Raw genomic sequence first — 18,246 nt, 5'->3', positions numbered from 1 at the left:
GTGGTGCTGGCAGAGCAGTCTGATGTCAGCAGTGTGAAGAGTGGGGGTCTGAGGCAGCAGTGTGAAGAGTGGGGGTCTGAGGCAGCAGTGTGAAGAGTGGGGGTCTGAGGCAGCAGTGTGAAGAGTGGGGGTCTGAGGCAGCAGCCTGGCAGGTCCTACAGGAAGCAGCACCCCAAAGGCCAGAATACTTAACATAACTGTGTACTTAACATGCTTCACAGGCACTGGGGGTTTATACTGTGTTCGGAAGGACGACCCCCAAGTCAGGCGTTAAGTCTGTTTGTTCACAAAGTGTCACATGTAATGTAAAATATCTACAAAGAGTGCAGGCTAGTATTCTAGCCCTATTGTTGGGGCTGATTACGAATTGTCGCCATTTTCTTGACATGCAGAAGCTGGATTCTGCTATGTAAGCAAATGCATTGTGTTTTGTCTTTTTTGAAGATTCTAACAATTCTCCATTTGAATTAACTTCGGGGTACAAGTCAGCAGGCTACAGACATGTACCTTTGACTGGCAGAGTGATCATATCACTGTCGGACCTTCAGCAAGACCCTTAACCCCAACTGGTCCACAGATGCTGGCTGATCTGCTCTCTCGTACTCACCTGTACATCAATTTGGATAAAATTGTCTGTTAAATAAATTAATGTAATACTCTACTCCTTATGTTTGCAATGCTTATATATCAACATATGATGTAAAACAAGATATTAAAATTTAAGGCAATATAGGGTGGCCTCTTACATTTGCATTTACTTCATTTAACAGACGCTATTGTCCAAAGCGGCGTACAAGTCAGACAATTAGCTCATTACAGACATACGGCCAGGAGCCACGAGGCATAAGTGCGGCTGGGCTGAGCTTCTGATGGATGCCCAGGTACAGTGTGTGCTGTACGGCACAGGAACTACAGAACTTATAATGAGCAAGAACCCACAATGCAGCTATTCTAATCAGCAGAAAGTGCAACATTAGTAGCATTCAGATACTATGGAGTAGTGACTTCTTACAGCAATGAAAAAAATTAGCAAGCTTGTTTCAGTTCACAGTTACTTTTTTAGCCAACCGCTAAAGTTACATATAGCATGAAAAACCCAGTAGACACAACACAGACACAGAGAACACAGTGAGGAAGCTGGGAGCTGCAACCATGTCCAAGGAGAATATCTATGCAAACATCAGCAACACTTCTGACCAGATCAGGAAGAGGAGCAACGCAACTCAATGTCCAGGTAAAGAGATAAAAGCAAATTAAGCAATAAGGGCAATGATTTACATTCCCCATTCCTGATTCAGAAAGCCAGATTAACTGATAGAGACACTTTAGAGCTAGAAAAGTTACTAAACTTACTTCCATATGACTCATAAACCATATGGATCTGCACAGACAAGGTGGAAGCCAAGGAGCATGTATGAAGGTAAGCTAGTCATGCCAGAAAAAGTTTCTTCTGAAAATGTTCAGTCTGAAGTGAAACGCACCATCTATCAGGAAACACAGCGGCATCGATCACTGTGGAAGTGTGTCTCTGATGCCTTGTGTTTTCCAGTGAGCCTCAGCAATGTAGGTGTTTGTGTTTCCCAGGATCTGAGTCTGCAGGGAGACGAGACCACAGACCGGCTGTAGTGTGTCTGGGGCTGCTGTGTTTCCTGCTGCTGACGGCCCTCATAGTGCTGGCTGTTTACTGTGAGTCTGTTAATACTGTTAATATGAAACAATTATTGTTTTCTCCAGAAAATCAAGACCACTTAGTTTAAGTTAATTTAAAATTTTATTTTGATAACAACAAACTGTATATTATTATAGGGCTTTAGATAATGGACGCCGGCTTTTCAGCATTATTTTCGCCCACAATTCGATAAGCAAATTAGCAGTATGCCTAAAATGTTAATGGGATGCGTATTGTGACGCCCAAAACTTAGTAATCTATATAAATTTGCCGTATCCTTGTTCTTATTAAATTTGGTTAGCGGAGAACGCCACCTGTAACTGGTTTGGTAAATCATGGAAGTGATAAGCAATGAAGTCAAGAAAACGACAACAGAGCAACCATGTCTGTCAAAAGAGGAGATATTGTGGATAAACAAAGTGAAAAGATGTTGGTGGTGTGGCGCTAATTTGCTGATTAAAGTCTGACACGTTTTTTCTTTTTTTTTTTGTAAATATAGTTTTCATTTTAATTTTAGCCTAAACATTTTGCCAAAGAATTATTAGATGGAGATTATAAGGTAGCAGACAGACAACTTTATGGCTTTAATGATGAGTGTATTTAGCAACTATAAGGACAAAAATATTAAAATTACAGCAGCGTAGTAGAAGAGTCTGCTTTGTTGATTGGCCTGTCTGCAGTCAAGACCTGTCACCCATTCAAAATATGTGCAATTTACAGTGTTTGGGTCGCTAGTGACCCAGCACTTTTTTGCAAAGTAAATGGCAATAAATTTATTTATATGCTAACATGGCATGCACTGGGAACGGCATCCGCACTGACCCTAACATGGCATGCACTGGGAACGGCATCCGCACTGACCCTAACATGGCATGCACTGGGAACAGCATCCACACTGACCCTAACATGGCATGCACTGGGAACAGCATCCGCACTGACCCTAACATGGCATGCACTGGGAACAGCATCCACACTGACCCTAACATGGCATGCACTGGGAACAGCATCCACACTGACCCTAACATGGCATGCACTGGGAACGGCATCCGCACTGACCCTAACATGGCATGCACTGGGAACGGCATCCGCACTGACCCTAACATGGCATGCACTGGGAACGGCATCCGCACTGACCCTAACATGGCATGCACTGGGAACGGCATCCGCACTGACCCTAACATGGCATGCACTGGGAACGGCATCCACACTGACCCTAACATGGCATGCACTGGGAACGGCATCCGCACTGACCCTAACATGGCATGCACTGGGAACGGCATCCGCACTGACCCTAACATGGCATGCACTGGGAACGGCATCCGCACTGACCCTAACATGGCATGCACTGGGAACGGCATCCGCACTGACCCTAACATGGCATGCACTGGGATCATCATCCGCACTGACCCTAACATGGCATGCACTGGGAACAGCATCCGCACTGACCCTAACATGGCATGCACTGGGAACAGCATCCACACTGACCCTAACATGGCATGCACTGGGATCATCATCCGCACTGACCCTAACATGGCATGCACTGGGAACGGCATCCGCACTGACCCTAACATGGCATGCACTGGGATCATCATCCGCACTGACCCTAACATGGCATGCACTGGGAACAGCATCCACACTGACCCACTATATTGCCAGAAGTATTGGGACACCTGCCTTTACACACACGAACCTTAATGACATCCATCCCATTCTTAATACACAGGCTTTAATATGGAGCTGGCCCACCCTTTGCAGCTATAACAGCTTCAGCTCTTCTGGGAAGGCTGTTCATAAGGTTTAGGAGTCTGTTCATGGGAATTTTTTACCATTCTTCCAGGAGAGCATTCGTGAGGTCAGGCACTGATGTTGAACATGAAAGCCTGGCTTACATTCTCTGCTTGAATTCATCCCTAAGGTGTTCTATGTAGTTCTAGAGTCCAGCTCTACAGTCCAGTGGCAGCGTGCTTTACACCACTGCATCTGACGCTGTTCACTGCACTCGGTGATGTAAGGCCTGGATGCAGCTGCTCGGCCATGGAAACCCATTCCATGAAGTTCTCTATGTTGTGTCTTGCACTTGCCTACAGTAAATGAGAATTAATTCCCAGAGCCAAGGTTCGAACAAACAGGTTCCTTTTATTAGTTTTGCAATAAAACAGAGGTAACAATTAACTAGTTCTCGCTTCTCGGCACCCCATTAATCTCGTATTTTCTGTTGGCGGGCAACCCTATATATCACGCCATTTCAACCAATTACCAAACAGGTCAGAGGTCAACAAATTAACAGTTTTTTGTATTTAAAAATATCCCCCTCCTTTTATTTTAATCTTGTGTGTGTGTATATACATACACCACACTCTACACACTGTTCTTGAGCTAATCTGAAGGCCACATGAAGTTTAGAGGTCTGTAGCTGTTGACTCTGCAGACAGTTGGCGACTTCTGCACACTGTGCACCTCAGCATGCGTTGTCCCCACTCTGTGATATTGCATGGCCTACCACGTCATGGCTGAGTTGCTGTTAGACCCGATTGCTTCCACTTTGTTGTAATACCACTAACAGTTGACCGTGGAATATTTAGTAGCGAGGAAATTTCACGAATGGACTTATTGCACAGGTGGCATCCTATCATGGTACCACGCTTGAATTCACTGAGCTCCTGAGAGTGACCCATTCTTTCACAAATGTTTGTAGAAGCAGTCTGCGTGTCAAGGTGCTTGATTTTATACACCTGTGGCTATGGAAGTGATTGGAACACCTGAATTCAATGATTTGGAGGGGTGTCCCAATACTTTTGGCAATATACTGTAGTGTATGTACATAAGGGTGAAACATATGAATATAAATAAATACAAAATTCTTAAAAATTACAGGGTTAGAATCCTTTGGAGTGAGACACAGCCACACTTTTAGGCATTTTCAGGATTGCCAACTTTCATGCATCTGGTATGACATTTCATCTAGTATGACGATTTCAGACTCACAAGCTTACGCAAGAAATCTGATGGCAAATCTATATTATTCCATTATAAACCTAAAAAATTAGCTACATCAAAAGTGTTTGTGTAGTTTGCAAACCCTACAGACTATTTACAAGATAGTAAAACTTACATGTAAGTGTGTGTGCATGTGTGTGCAGATTTCTTGAAAACCTCATGCCAGGCAGCTAACCAAACGCTGCTGACCTTATGCACAAAAAAAAGTTCATTCCGTGATTGTGACTCCAGTTTTTCTCTACTTGACTGATGCAATATTTGCACATTAATGAACACTGTTTGCATATATCTTTGTTGTTTTCTGTTACATAATTGCACATATTATTGAACTACTCACAACGAAATTACACATCTTTCACTCCTTCTAACTTGCACTTTTTTGAAGATACTGTTATTATTTAAATATCTGTCTGGTTCAAAATGTCATATTGAACGGTAATACTTGCACATACCATCGAAACACCACATGTAACTAATTTGCACATTTTCCATGTCTACTTAGGTTTAGAGTTTATAGTTTTATCTTCTCTACTTAGGTTTATAGTTAATATTTCTATGCTGTATTTATTGTATTTATATATGCAAAATCTATGTGCCTTTTGTTCTGTGTACTATGTAAAACTGGAGCCACGTCGTCCCATTTCTCTGTATACTTGTATATAGCAGAGATGACAATAAACTACACTTTGACTTAACCAAAGTTGGCAACCCTGCTTCGTAAGCGTGTTTAAAGTAGCTACTAGCTAACATTAGCCATCTGCTTTCATCTGGACAAGGGAGGTGCAGTGATACTTCTGTTGACTGAGCAAATATTTCATTCGCTCAGACATTTAAGTGGCACCGGAATCTGCATTGAAATAGGGTCCACTACAACTATGATCCACTGCAGCGCAGAATGACTCAAAAACCCTGAAATGTCTCTGTTAACCCATTTCAGGCAGTTTTGGTGCATTCCATTTGCCCTCGGAACTCGTATTCTCAGTCGGATTCCGAGTTTTGAAGATGGAAGTAACGACATGCGTGCTCCCGTTTCTCGGAGATTTGAGAAATATCTCGGAGCAGCACAGCTCATTTAATGAGCACATTTGTGGCTCATTAAATCGGTTGCACACACTATACCATCCAACTTATCTGTGGACGTATTGCTACAGAGTTTTATACGTAAAGCACCGCGTGTAATGTGTTAACAACTGATATTGCTAACAATGGAAATTAACCGGGCTAGAATTGGATTTCATGATTAGTCTGATTATTTGTCGGATTTATGGTAGTTCGGGCTAATTGCAAGTGAACGAAGATAAAGACCATTTAAACTGAGGTACCTTAAATCCTAAAAGTTGTCCCGCTAAGCAAAAAATCTTGCTTTTTGATATGGGTCCATGGTATTCTGTGGCAGATGGAATGCATCCGACTTGCGTTCAAGATGTTCAATAAACATGTTAAGTGCATATATATTCCCTTTTTTCTTGAGTCTGTTTGCTCATGCAAAATGAAATGCGATTAATATAGATTAAAAATGAAGGCTATTTAATCGTGATTAATCGAAATTAATCCACAGCAACCCTGTGATTAATCTGATTAAAAATTTTAATCGTAGCACTAATATATACACTCACCTAAAGGATTATTAGGAACACCTGTTCAATTTCTCATTAATGCAATTATCTAATCAACACATCACATGGCAGTTGCTTCAATGCATTTAAGGGTGTGGTCCTGGTCAAGACAATCTCCTGAACTCCAAACTGAATGTCAGAATGGGAAAGAAAGGTGATTTAAGCAATTTTGAGCGTGGCATGGTTGTTGGTGCCAGACGGGCCGGTCTGAGTATTTCACAATCTGCTCAGTTACTGTGATTTTCACGCACAACCATTTCTAGGGTTTACAAAAAATGGTGTGCAAAGGGAAAAACATCCAGTATGCGTCAGTCCTGTGGGCGAAAATGCCTTGTTGATGCTAGAGGTCAGAGGAGAATGGGCCGACTGATTCAAGCTGATAGAAGAGCAACTTTGACTGAAATAACCACTCGTTACAACCAAGGTATGCAGCAAAGCATTTGTGAAGCCACAACACGCACAACCTTGAGGCGGATGGGCTACAACAGCAGAAGACCCCACCGGGTACCACTCATCTCCACTACAAATTGAAAAAAGAGGCTACAATTTGCACAAGCTCACCAAAATTGGACAGTTGAAGACTGGAAAAATGTTGCCTGGTCTGATGAGTCTCGATTTCTGTTGAGACATTCAAATGGTCAGAATGGTCAGAGTCAGAATTTGGCATAAACAGAATGAGAACATGGATCCATCATGCCTTGTTACCACTGTGCAGGCTGGTGGTGGTGGTGTAATGGTGTGGGGGATGTTTTCTTGGCACACTTTAGGCCCCTTAGTGCCAATTGGGCATCATTTAAATGCCACGGCCTACCTGAGCATTGATTCTGACCATGTCCATCCCTTTATGACCACCATGTACCCATCCTCTGATGGCTACTTCCAGCAGGATAATGCACCATGTCACAAAGCTCGAATCATTTCAAATTGGTTTCTTGAACATGACAATGAGTTCACTGTACTAAAATGGCCCCCAGAGTCACCAGATCTCAACCCAATAGAGCATCTTTGGGATGTGGTGGAACGGGAGCTTCGTGCCCTGGATGTGCATCCCACAAATCTCCATCAACTGCAAGATGCTATCCTATCAATATGGGCCAACATTTCTAAAGAATGCTTTCAGCACCTTGTTGAATCAATGCCAAGTAGAATTAAGGCAGTTCTGAAGGGGTCAAACACTGTATTAGTATGGTGTTCCTAATAATCCTTTAGGTGAGTTTATATATATACATATTTGTACACCTCTACTATTCATACAGCTGGGTGAGTTCACCATCTGTTTACTCTGTCTACTCCCCATAATGATTTATTTTTCCTGACAGACAGAAGAGTAATTCATCATGCAGAGACAGAGCACAGCACCCTGCAAAAAGAGAGAGACCAGCTGCTGCTGAATTACAGCCTGCAGACAACAGAGAGAGACCAGCTTCTGCTTAATTACAGCCTGCAGACTGCAGAGAGAGACCAGCTACTGCTCAGATACAGCCTGCAGACTGCAGAGAGAGACCAGTTACTGCTCAATTATAGCCTGCTGACTGCAGCGAGAGACCAGTTACTGTTCAATTTCAGCCTGCAGACTACAGAGAGAGACCAGCTACTGCTGAAGTATAAATACTGCAACAAGAGTGAGTACAGTTTAATTAAATAAAATATGTAAATGTAAATCGCCCTGCGATGGGCTGGCCCCCCGTCCAGGGTTGTTCCCTGCCTCGTGCCCATTGCTTCCGGGATAGGCTCCGGACCCCCCGCAACCCAGTAGGATAAGTGGGTTGGACAATGGATGGATGGATGGATGTAAATGTAAATCCAGGGGAGACAATACACAATGATGCACTTAGATATCCTAAAAGAACAAAAGTATATTTAATCTTTACTTTGTGTGTGTGTTTGCACATACATAAGCTGTGACATATCAGGGTTTTTGAACAAACATAATGACATCACATCCATCTTCAAGGCCAGGATGTGTCTTTGGACCACAGGTTACACCTGTCCATTGGGTTGGAGGAGATTCAAATGCAGCTGTTACTACATTTCCACTGAGAAGAAGACCTGGAGCGACAGCCGACAGGCCTGTATGCAGTTAGGAACCGACCTGGCGATCATCAGCAGCAGAGAGGAGCAGGTGAAATAAATATAGTGTTTAAGGGCATTTATGTTTGTGTGTGTGTGCACTGTAATCCCGGATTAAAGAGTTTACTAGAAATTTGCGTGTATACCCGTTCCCCTTAAACCACTTTAGTTTTAACACATTCTGAAACTAAACATATTAAGTTGTATTGACATGGACAATCATTAGTTTTTACTAAAAATGATTAGTTCACTTAACTAATTTTCTTTGCATCCCCAAGTTATTTGAAATAACCATAAGAACATAAGAAATTTACAAACGAGAGGAGGCCATTCGGCCCATCAAGCTTAACTAATAGCTCAGAGTTGTTAAAATCTTATCTAGCTCTGATTTAAAGGAACCCATGGTTTTAGCTTCCGCTACACTAGCAGGAAGACTATTCCATACTCTAACTACACGCTGTGTAAAGAAGTGCTTCCTCAAATTTCTTTTAAAATGTTCTCCCGCTAATTTCCACTTATGGCCACGAGTTCTAGTATTTATACTAATATTGAAATAGTCATTTGGCTGAACAGCATCCAGACCCTTTAGAATCTTATAGACCTGAATCATATCCCCCCTTAGTCTCCTTTGCTCAAGGCTAAACAGATTCAGATTTAGTTCCGCTAACCTCTCCTCATAAGACTCCTCTTAAGCTAAACTTACATACACATTGTATTTATCACTACTTATATTCATTTGTTAATATAAATAATGTGGTTTCTTCAAATGTAATACCATTTTTTGTAACAAATGCTTTAAACAAAATTGTATGGAAGAAAAGCAATGAAACATTTAAATATTCAGAAAAACATTTATTTTTTCACAAAATATTGCAAGATAATATTCTGCAGTATTGCACAACCCAAAAAAAAAAAACAACAAACTTGTTTCTAAACAATTGCATATTTGCAAGAGGCACAGCAAAAATTATTTGTATGGCAAAGGCCTCCTTTAAGAACACCAAACTGTATAACAACCTACATTCAACACCTTGACTTTGGCCACATCTGAAAGTGACTGAAAATGATAAAATTATGGCTGTTCACAGCATACTTGACACACTTCTTTATATTTTAAGCTGGTTTTTCAGTGTTTGTAGCCTTGGTTTCAGTTCACTCTGACCCAACATGAGAACAACCTGTTGGATGAACTGAAAATTGAGCTTCATAAACTTGGGGTAGTTTAGATACAGTATTTACACTTACACTGCATCTTCACAAGAAACCTGCAAAACAGAAAATGAGCCAACTATTAGCTCAAGCTGCAATTACAAATCACTGTGTTAACACCCGACTAATATTACCATGATAGCCCTGCTAACGGTCGTGTCCTTTGCAAAGTTACATTAACAGTATTGATATAAATGCAAGAATCACCTCTGATACCAAACACGGGTTAACCGTGATAGCCCGCCAGCCTGCGGTTAGCATTAGCTACAAGCTCATACAATCATGCACGTTATTGTAAACACTGACTGAACCGACAGATAACCGTCTTCTTAAGACATAGCTGAGGTTAGCGTTTAGCTAAGTCCTTATCTGCACTGATCTTATGCGTCTATTAAGTCTCTATTAAGATATCAAATTTAACACTCACCAGCTTTCTTCTGATTCCCGCCCAGACAAACTCCAGTGCTCACTCCTCAGCTCCTCAGCGCGGTTCGTGAACACATGACTCGAGACACGTTTTTTTTTTTAAAAACGTAATATGTTGAGTTATCTTTGCTAATCATGATTATTGCACTGCACAAAGTTGAAAAGTATTACATACAGCTTATTCTGGTTTAGTAATTAGACACTCTTTTAACAAAACATGAAAGAATAATTAATCATTACTAAATAGTTTATGTTGAAACAAAATCCGAGTTTAAAGTGTGTGTGTGTGTGTGTGTGCCCTTTGATGGACTGGCATCCCATCCAAGGTGGTACAGTATAATAAGAGGGTGTAATGTAAATGTTAGTCACTTCATTCTAGTACATTTGGGAGCTCTGGGGAGGTCGCTGGCGTGCTGTGTCGCCACTTTCCTGCCGTTTTTCCCTGCTGTTCTTATACAGTTTTGCCTAAATACTGAATCATTCCTATAATCTGTAATCCGTTACCTGCTGCACTGTTCGTCTTACCTGCCGTTGCCATAAGTATTCACTTACCCTCCGGAAACTCTGGGCATGTCGATTGACTACTCCGCTGCACATCTCGTGAGTCTGAATACATACAGCCGACCAGCGTGTATGTCTATTATCAAGGAGCTTGGACTTCTATGCCGACCTCGTTACATCCATAGAAGCTCCCGGAGAAAGTTTTTCTACTACCATCACTCCAACCACGTTGCCTCAGGAATCCCGGCTCTCTGGTCGCCAACCAGCACGCGCTGCACACGTCATCAGAACACTGTTGCATGTGATCTATGTAACATGGATACTGCTGTGAGACGGCTACCCTCTGGGCTTGGCCAAAAACCTGGAGCACATCGGATCCACAGAGTGGATCTGACTGTGCTACAGACGCTACAACAATTTGCTGCCTCTTCTTTGGTCAGAGTTGAGCTTTTTAATACACAGTCCTTGTCAAACAAAGCATCCTTCATACAGGATCACATTATTGAAAAGTAATTAGATCTCCTGTGCCTTACTGAAACATGGAGCCTGGAGTATTCTTATCTCTAAATGAAGCCTGCCCCCCTGGTTACTTTTACATCAAGAGGGCACGCAGCACTGGACGTGGTGGTGGTCTTGCTGTCATACATCGTCAGGACCTGGAATTCTTCTCCTTTCCGTTACCTGTGTTGTAATCATTTGAATGCGTTGCGTTCAAATGTAAGAATCCTCTGTCATTAACCATCTTTCTCATCTATTGTCCACCTAAAATTAACTCAGCTTTCTTTCCAGAATTTCAGGACTTTCTCAGTACACCCTGCACAATCTCTGCCAACATTCTGATACTTAGAGATCTAAACATTCATGTTGTACTCGACAGTCTAAATCTGCAGCAACATGTTGATGCTCCCACTCATTCTAGGAGGCACATGCTTGATCTGATGATAACCAACTCTGTTCCGACCACAAACCTGCAAGTATGTGACCTTGGGCTGTCAGACCACAAAGCCATTTTCATGGAGTTGCCTCTTTCCTGCTCATCCCACTGCAAAGCGAAGCGGCAAATCCACTTTAGATCTATGAAGAACATTGATCCTGATGCCCTGGCTCTGGACCTACAACGTGTATTGTCTGGCTCTGCTGCTCTTTACACAGTGACAGAAACAGTTTACAAGTCTCTGTCAAGCCTTCTTGACTGCCACGCTCCCACCAGGACCCGTACAGTCACCTTCTCACGCTCAGCACCCTGGTACACTACTGAGCTTCGGAGGATGAAGTCAGTCAGACGTGTCCTCGAATGACGTTGCAAGGCCTCAGAGTTGACTGTACACAAGCAGGCCTTTAGGGAACATCAGAAGGCCTATGCTGAATCGCTTAAAGACGCACGGTCCCAGTTCTATTCCAACACCATCAACAGCAATCCTGGCAATTCCAAACAGCAAATTTACCATGCCGACCGACTCACTGCAAGAGCCTATCAGTCCTCTCAGCTACCTCTCCACTGCCATACAGCAGGAGGTTGAGGCTATCATCACAAAGATGAAACCATCTTCAGTCTGGTTTTCGTCAAGGCCACAGCACAGACACAGCACTGGTAAGGGTGACAAATGACTTGTTGATGACAGCTGATGCTGGCTCTCCTTCCCTTCTTATTCTTCTGGATTTGTCCGCCGCTTTTGACACTGTCGACCACAACATCCTATTGCACCGGTTACATGCCACCATTGGCCTCTCTGACTGCGCTTATAATTGGTTCTTCTCCTATCTCTCAGGGAGAACCAAGTATGTTGCCCTGGGAAAAGCTACATCTGATTCCCACAATGTTATTTTTGGTGTCCCCCAAGGCTCGGTGCTAGGACCGACTCTCTTCACCTTATACCTGCTTCCCCTCGGTCACATTATCACCAGACATGGTTTATCTTTCCACGGTTATGCTGATGACATGCTGATAAAGGCATGTGGAGATAAAGTTGTGGATGAAGCTTAACTTTCTTCAGCTTAACACCTCCAAGACGGAGGCCATTATAGTCAGCACTCTGCACCAGGTTCACACTTCCACCATCACTAGTATCACTTTCTCTAATCAAGATATTCCACTATCCTCGGTTATCACCAATCTTGGTGTAAAAATGGACCCCCACCTCACTTATGAACCCCACATCCAACAGATATGTAAGACCTCATTCTTTCATCTCAAAAACATTTCCAAACAGTCATCAAGAAGTGGACAAAATATGGGACAGCAGTGACGTTTCAGAGACTGGGACGTCCCTCCAAAATTGATATAACGACAAGAGGAAAACTGGTCAGGGAGGCTGCCAAGAGGCCTACAGCAACACTGAGGGAGCTGCAGGAATTTCTACATGTGACAACAATCTCCCATGTTCTCCATATGTCTGGACTGAGGGGTAGAGTTGCAAGATGGAAGCCTTTTCTTACAAAGAGAAACATCCAGGCCCAGCTAAATTTAGCAAAAAATTATATCAAGTCTCCCTAAAGCATGTGGGAAAATGTGTTATGGTCTGATGAAACCAAGGTTGATCTTTTTGGCCACAATTCCAAAAGGTACGTTTGCCGCAAAAACAACACTGTACATCACCAAAGAACATCATACCCACGGTGAGGCACGGTGGGGGCAGCATCATGCTCTGGGGTTGTTTTCCTTCAGCTGGAACTGAGGCCTTAGTCAAGGTGACAAGGGAATTATGAACAGTTTCAAATACCAGTCATTTTTGGCCCAAAACCTTCAGGTATCTGCTAGAAAGCTGAAGATGAAGAGGAATTTCACATTTCAGCACAACAATGACCCCAAGCATACAACCAAATCAGCAGAAGAATGGCTTCACCAGAAGAAAACTAAAGCTTTGGAACGGCCCAGTCAGAGCCCAGAGCTGAATCCAGCTGAGAACCTGAGGGGTGACCTGAAGAGGGCTGTGTACAGGAGATGCCCTCACAATCTGACAGTCTGAGAACCTGAGGGGTGACCTGAAGAGGGCTGTGTACAGGAGATGCCCTCACAATCTGACAGTCTGAGAACCTGAGGGGTGACCTGAAGAGGGCTGTGTACAGGAGATGCCCTCACAATCTGACAGTCTGAGAACCTGAGGGGTGGCCTGAAGAGGGCTGTGTACAGGAGATGCCCTCGCAATCTGGCAGTGTGAGAACCTGAGGGGTGACCTGAAGAGGGCTGTGTACAGGAGATGCCCTCGCAATCTGACAGTCCGAGAACCTGAGGGGTGACCTGAAGAGGGCTGTGTACAGGAGATGCCCTCGCAATCTGACAGTCCGAGAACCTGAGGGGTGGCCTGAAGAGGGCTGTGTACAGGAGATGCCCTCGCAATCTGACAGTCCGAGAACCTGAGGGGTGGCCTGAAGAGGGCTGTGTACAGGAGATGCCCTCGCAATCTGACAGTCCGAGAACCTGAGGGGTGGCCTGAAGAGGGCTGTGTACAGGAGATGCCCTCGCAATCTGACAGTCCGAGAACCTGAGGGGTGGCCTGAAGAGGACTGTGTACAGGAGATGCCCTCGCAATCTGACAGTCCGAGAACCTGAGGGGTGGCCTGAAGAGGGCTGTGTACAGGAGATGCCCTCGCAATCTGACAGTCCGAGAACCTGAGGGGTGGCCTGAAGAGGGCTGTGTACAGGAGATGCCCTCGCAATCTGACAGTCCGAGAACCTGAGGGGTGACCTGAAGAGGGCTGTGTACAGGAGATGCCCTCGCAATCTGACAGTCCGAGAACCTGAGGGGTGACCTGAAGAGGGCTGTGTACAGGAGATGCCCTCGCAATCTGACAGTCCGAGAACCTGAGGGGTGACCTGAAGAGGGCTGTGTACAGTAGATGCCCTCGCAATCTGACAGTCCGAGAACCTGAGGGGTGACCTGAAGAGGGCTGTGTACAGGAGATGCCCTCGCAATCTGACAGTCCGAGAACCTGAGGGGTGGCCTGAAGAGGGCTGTGTACAGGAGATGCCCTCGCAATCTGACAGTCTGAGAACCTGAGGGGTGACCTGAAGAGGGCTGTGTACGGGAGATGCCCTCACAATCTGACAGTGTGAGAACCTGAGGGGTGACCTGAAGAGGGCTGTGTACGGGAGATGCCCTCGCAATCTGACAGTGTGAGAGATCGGTTATATCCTGGGCGCCGATGTGTCAATCATAGAACGCAAGGGCCTCTATGCTTTATATTTATTTTAGTTGTAACCTTCAAAAAAAGTTGACAGAAGTCATTTGTAGGCTTCTTCTACAAAAGATTTTTTTCGCTCTCTAATTTTGATTGCATGCCTTCTTCAAATTTCTTGTTCAAACTATTTATTTAGTGAGGTGGCATAGCTTTCACTGATGATATACTGTATGATTAAAATACATTTCTTCTATTCATGTTAGAATAACTATTTGGATAAGTTGTGACTTTGTATATTACAAAAACGTCTCTTGTTGTAATGTCATTTTGATTGCCACTGCAAATGTTTGTCACTTCATTCTAGCACATTATGAATAGTTAACAAACAGAAAATTTAGCTATTAATGCAGACTATAAGATGCTAGAAACTCACCTGTACGATATTGTTCAAAACATCTTCTTGCCTTGAACTACCTTGCCTCTGGCTGTCCAATAAGCTACCATGACAAACCAGAGGGAAAAAATCACAGTTATTTACAGTCCAATATCATCCCCACTTGCTCCAAATGAATAACTTTCATAATGTGAGTCTTCACTCATTGTGATATTTCTTAAACTGTAGGAGTTTATGAACAGCATTCCTGGAGGATTCTGGATTGGTCTCAGTGACAGAGAGAGAGAAGGAACCTGGAAATGGGTGGATGGAACAACAATTCCTGTAGAGAAAGGGTAAGACCAGCCTGAGCACAATTACAGAGAGACGTAGAGAGAAAGGCCAGGATCAGCATAAGTACACAGACAGACAGTGAATGATCTCATTCATCAATGTTACAGCGAGACTGATAGGAGAAGAGTTAACAGAGCCCTTCTCCATACAGCTGTTGCACAATATATATATATGCTACTGTAACAGTCTGTATATTACAGAAACCAGTAGCCTGACTGCTGCTCCACCTTGATCACCACACTACTCTCCACACCATTATTGTTACTTTACCATTAAACAGTACAGTACTCTGACCTGGAGATCAGATAATCTGAACCACTGACCTGTCTGCAGATACTGGTGGTCTAATCCAAAGCAGCCCGACTCCAATGGAAATGAAGATTGTGTGGAGCTCAGGACCAGAGACTCTGATTCTGGATGGAACGACCGTCCATGTGGTGGTGTTTGGAAATGGATGTGTGAATCCTTACCCATGGTGTTAACCCACATATTAATGATCACTCACTGTTCACTATAGACAGAGTCAGGGTGAAATTAATTTTATCTTTTCTTTTGCTTCAGACAAAGTCTTTTTCATCTAAAATAGGAAAACAGCCCTTTTCTTTGTTTCTATGCGGTTAAGAGATTGTTGCTCTTTTTTCTTTGTATTTCCCATAATACTTAAAATGCTTTTTAAATACCATGTGCAGCTACCAGTCATATTAGCATATCTGGAAGCCAAAACTTGTCTTGATCAAAATTTAGGTTATTGTGAAATTTCAAGACCTACACCATTAATAGAGATCTTAAAAATGTCTGATACATACTCTGCTTCCTGAAATCTGTTTGTCAAAATACACAGACACACACATAAACACACACATGCACGCACATTCATATGCACACTCACACATACATTTGTATTCATATCTTTGTGGGGACTCTCCATTCATTTCTATGGGGAAAACTCTAATTAGTCCCAACAATGACAACCTTATGCCCAACCCAGCCATAACATTAACTATAAGTAACCAAACAAAATACAATTTTAGTATTTTGATTGCAGTCACAGATTTTAATTAAATTGCCCGCACAACATAAAAAGTTACAGGTTTTTAAAACATTGTGGTGAAATCAGGTCCTCACAAAGTAATAACTACACACACACACCATACACACACACATACATACACACACATACACCATACACACACACATACCACGCACACACACACACATACATACACACACACACACACTGTCACCCTCACCAGGACTAGCTCAAGAAGGAGGCAGGATTATGAAAAGAACCACATAAGGCGGAAGGAAGATGGATTGTATTCAGGACAGGGGTGTAAACAATCATAACAAAATCAGTGTGAGGGTTCAGAACATGAAGATCTATCTGCACCAATGCATCATGGGTAGACGTGAAGAGTCCAGCCGAGCCGGTCTGTGAGAATACAGACATAATACATGTCAATGGAACAGCACTGGGGGAGTTAATCTCACCTTAAAGTTTAAAGGCTTTGGTCAGAAAAATGAAAGAGGTGTCAGCTGCCAAGTGAGTACAGGGATGAGGCCTTAGTGTCCAGGATCAGTGAGGGCCAGGAGAAGCAAAAGCCGGCCTCTGAGAGGGAACAGGAGTAAGGAAGAGGCAAAAGGAACAGGTTTTGACATGTAAAATCGAAGCTCATCAAGAAATTGTTGAATGTTTAAAAAAGGTAATATTTAAATGGAAGAAAGTATATAAAATTACAAGATACTGTAGCATGCAGTTCCACTCCTAGAAGCTAGATGGTGTTTAGTCATTTTGTTGTAATCGCTTTATGCTGAGCTTCTCACAGGAACTCTCAGTCTTCATGTATTGGGTACAAGTTAAGGAGTGGTTTGCTTCATCTAGTACATATGTAGTACAGTTTTAAGCCATCCACTTAAGATATGCTCCCAAGATGTTTCAGAATGCAGTAGTAATGTGTTTCAAAACATGTTTTGCCATTTTATATGTTTTATTTGTGGTAATTCATTGTTGTTGATATGGAAGGGTTGTAAGAAAACCACTGAAATATTTTGCTTATTAAAATTTAGTACAGTTTTCATTTAAAAGTGTTTTATGTATCTGATTTTAATGTTTTAAGAAAGTAACAGTCTTTATGTGCACAAGAAATAAATCAAAGAGTGAGCGGATTTTCAAGAGCACGGAACCCCCATGTGTCTGGTTGTCCCTTTGTCCACAACAAATGACACAATGCAGAGCGGCCAGAAACACCAAGGAGAGGTGATGCAGTGCGTTTGCCGGCTACGTGCATGGAGAGGTGATGCAGTGCATTTGGCGGCTACGTGCATGGAGAGGTGATGCAGTGCATTTGGCGGCTACGCGCATGGAGAGGCGATGCAGTGCGTTTGGCGGCTACGCGCATGGAGAGGTGATGCAGTGCGTTTGGCGGCTACGTGCATGGAGAGGTGATGCAGTGCATTTGGCGGCTACGCGCATGGAGAGGCGATGCAGTGCGTTTGGCGGCTACGCACATGGAGAGGTGATGCAGTGCGTTTGCCGGCTACGTGCATGGAGAGGTGATGCAGTGCATTTGGCGGCTACGCGCATGGAGAGGTGATGCAGTGCGTTTGGCGGCTACGCACATGGAGAGGTGATGCAGTGCGTTTGGCGGCTACACGCATGGCACAGTTTGGGTAACAGGACCTTGATTATTGTCTTCTGCGCAAACCACATACAGATGTAGTCAATTGAAGAGCAAATTTCCAAAGTTCACTCCATCCAATGGATATGTTTTCAAGAACATTCCTGAACATTCATTCTACTTGATGAGGTTTGAACATTTAACATACGTTCTTCACTGGATTACATTAGTCAATACTGTAACTTGCGATGGAGAAGCACGACTTTATTCACAGTAAAAAAAAAATGGACTAAG

General features: G+C 43.2%; 1 protein-coding gene across 2 annotated transcripts; it reads left to right on the top strand.

Moving 5' to 3' along the window:
* Positions 1–1,127: 1,127 nt before the first annotated feature.
* LOC111843699 (uncharacterized) lies at positions 1,128–17,462 on the top strand. Of its 2 annotated transcripts, XM_072712802.1 has the most exons (6): positions 1,128–1,234; positions 1,585–1,686; positions 7,602–7,904; positions 8,262–8,404; positions 15,230–15,336; positions 15,668–17,462. In XM_072712802.1, the coding sequence occupies exons 1-6, from the start codon at positions 1,153–1,155 to the stop codon at positions 15,849–15,851; spliced, it is 921 nt and encodes a 306-aa protein (XP_072568903.1). In that variant the 5' UTR covers positions 1,128–1,152; the 3' UTR covers positions 15,852–17,462. The 2 variants fall into 2 exon arrangements, with proteins under 2 accessions (XP_072568903.1, XP_023667250.2); XM_023811482.2 differs by lacking the exon at positions 15,668–17,462 and having other exon boundaries at positions 15,230–15,363.
* Positions 17,463–18,246: the final 784 nt, after the last annotated feature.

The sequence above is a fragment of the Paramormyrops kingsleyae genome, chromosome 5 (genome assembly GCF_048594095.1).
Source record: "Paramormyrops kingsleyae isolate MSU_618 chromosome 5, PKINGS_0.4, whole genome shotgun sequence".
Classification (NCBI taxonomy): Eukaryota; Metazoa; Chordata; class Actinopteri; order Osteoglossiformes; family Mormyridae; genus Paramormyrops; species Paramormyrops kingsleyae.
This window is presented reverse-complemented; position numbering and strand designations above follow the sequence as displayed.

Excerpts from the sequence above, each read along its gene's own strand:
- LOC111843699 (XM_072712802.1), top strand. The coding sequence starts at position 1,153 with ATGTCCAAGGAGAATATCTATGCAAACATCAGCAACACTTCTGACCAG. Across the intron at positions 1,687-7,601 it reads CATAGTGCTGGCTGTTTACT|ACAGAAGAGTAATTCATCAT; the intron begins GTGAGTCTGTTA and ends TTTTCCTGACAG. Across the intron at positions 15,337-15,667 it reads ACAATTCCTGTAGAGAAAGG|ATACTGGTGGTCTAATCCAA; the intron begins GTAAGACCAGCC and ends ACCTGTCTGCAG.